The sequence below is a fragment of the Poecilia formosa genome, unplaced genomic scaffold (assembly GCF_000485575.1).
Source record: "Poecilia formosa unplaced genomic scaffold, Poecilia_formosa-5.1.2 Scaffold599, whole genome shotgun sequence".
Taxonomy (NCBI): domain Eukaryota; kingdom Metazoa; phylum Chordata; class Actinopteri; order Cyprinodontiformes; family Poeciliidae; genus Poecilia; species Poecilia formosa.
Window position 1 is genome coordinate 24,256 of NW_006800538.1, and position 1,672 is coordinate 25,927.

General features: G+C 39.9%; 1 protein-coding gene across 6 annotated transcripts in view; it reads right to left on the reverse strand.

Annotated features, from left to right (window-relative positions):
- The window catches only part of LOC103130013 (DNA-binding protein Ikaros-like), a 21,798-nt gene extending 20,126 nt beyond the window's left edge, over window positions 1-1,672 (reverse strand). For 2 of the 6 annotated variants that reach the window (XM_016665604.1, XM_007541284.2), the window contains exon 1: window positions 1,416-1,672. In XM_016665604.1, coding sequence (XP_016521090.1) covers window positions 1,416-1,560 — 145 coding nt within the window. In that variant the 5' untranslated portion in view covers window positions 1,561-1,672. The remainder of the gene's footprint in view (window positions 1-1,415) is intronic. The other 4 variants (XM_016665606.1, XM_016665605.1, XM_016665607.1 and 1 more) reach the window with 4 other exon arrangements.

Consider the following 1,672-nt stretch of genomic DNA (forward strand, 5'->3'; position numbering starts at 1 on the left):
CACACACACACACACACACACACACACACACACACACACACACTCTTCTGGTTCTTGACAAGAAAGATGATGTATCTGCAGAGAGGTTTTGCAGCACTTCACTTTCCATGTGAGCTTTGAAAAAGCCCCATTTGAGCAGGTACTGCCTTTCACTTCACACCTATTTATTCTCTCTTTTTTAAAACAAAAAAAATGCACCATTATATCATCTATAATTATAGTAAAATTTGATTAAATGTACTATAGAATTTTAGCAGATTTTTTTTTATTTAAAATTAATTTTTCAACTGTATACACTATATATGCTATATATATATATTTTAATCAATTAGTATTTATTACTTTTCCCTGCGTCAAACCTGAAGAGTACGGATAATAATTTCATAATTTCAGGCTTAATTTATTAACAGTCGGAAAGCATAGTGTTTATGTTTTGTTCTTAGTGTTTGGAAGAGAAAAACAACTTTATTTCCTTTATTTCATTTTCTGCTGGGCGTTGATGAACAACTTTTCGCCTCCGAGGCAGAAGTGTTAAAAGTTCCGTCAGTCCTGCCTGTAGTACGTTTTTCTTCTTCTTCCCTCCAACGGAGACGCGAAACAAACTGAAAATGTGGTTCAACTGAGAACAGAGACACATACAAAGTTTTGAGGTTTGGGGAAAATGATTTGATTCATTGATTATTTAATAGTGCGCAGCGCGTTTTCGACCCTGCGCGGCTCGGTGCGGACTGATTTCCTGTTTAAGGAGAGCAAAGTTAACTTTTATTTTTAAACCCCTAATTCGGTTGTAATGTTATTTTTTTATTTTGATAAAAAAAATATAAAAGTTGTTTTGGTTATTCTGTGAAACTTCAGAGATGTTCTGTTGGACTATCTGAAGTTTACGCATCTGTTGCAACAGGTGCCGCTACATGAGCAGTTAAACGCGTTAAAATGATAAGGAAACACGCAAGCAGCTCAAACCAAACCACAAACACGACATTAGTATTTTTATGTAAATTTAATTAATTTATAGGTTTAATTATTTTATTTATCCTCATTCCCAAAAGAAAAAAGGCCCATGGGAAAAAAGGGGAACATTTCCACTACTTCCTATAAATTAGTGTCGACAACGCGGAAAATAGAAGTATAAACAAAATCGTCACATTGAGTTTTAAAATATGATTCTGTTTAGTAACTAGTTTTATAACAAGATGAACTTTTATAAAAACGAGCGGCAGCAGCCGGGATCTGATGCTGAGGCGCACCTGCCCCCAAACTGACAGGAGAAGCTTCTTTTTCCAGACGCAAACGTTTCCATCGTTCCTTTTCGAGCGAACCGAGCCGTTTCTGCTGGCTCCACCAACACAGCCTGAAAGTTCAGCGGGAAGCCCGACAAAAAAAAACACAAAAAAGCGCGGTGGAGGTCACTTTACCTGCTATTCCTTGAGTTTGCAGAATGAAGTTCTTCCAACTCTCCCCGGCTCCATGTGCAGAAGGTCGCAGCGCCGCGGCGGCCCCATGGAGCTGCGCCCTGAGTCCCTCCCCTCTCCACTGCACTTCCTCGTTCCAGCCCAACATGTCTATGCCTCTGAGCTCGGCTGAGGCATTTTGCTCTGCTTTTATCCACACTCTGCGGCGGGGAGTCGAGCCCACCGAACCCTTGGCACTTGCTTTGTGCCGTGCCAATAAA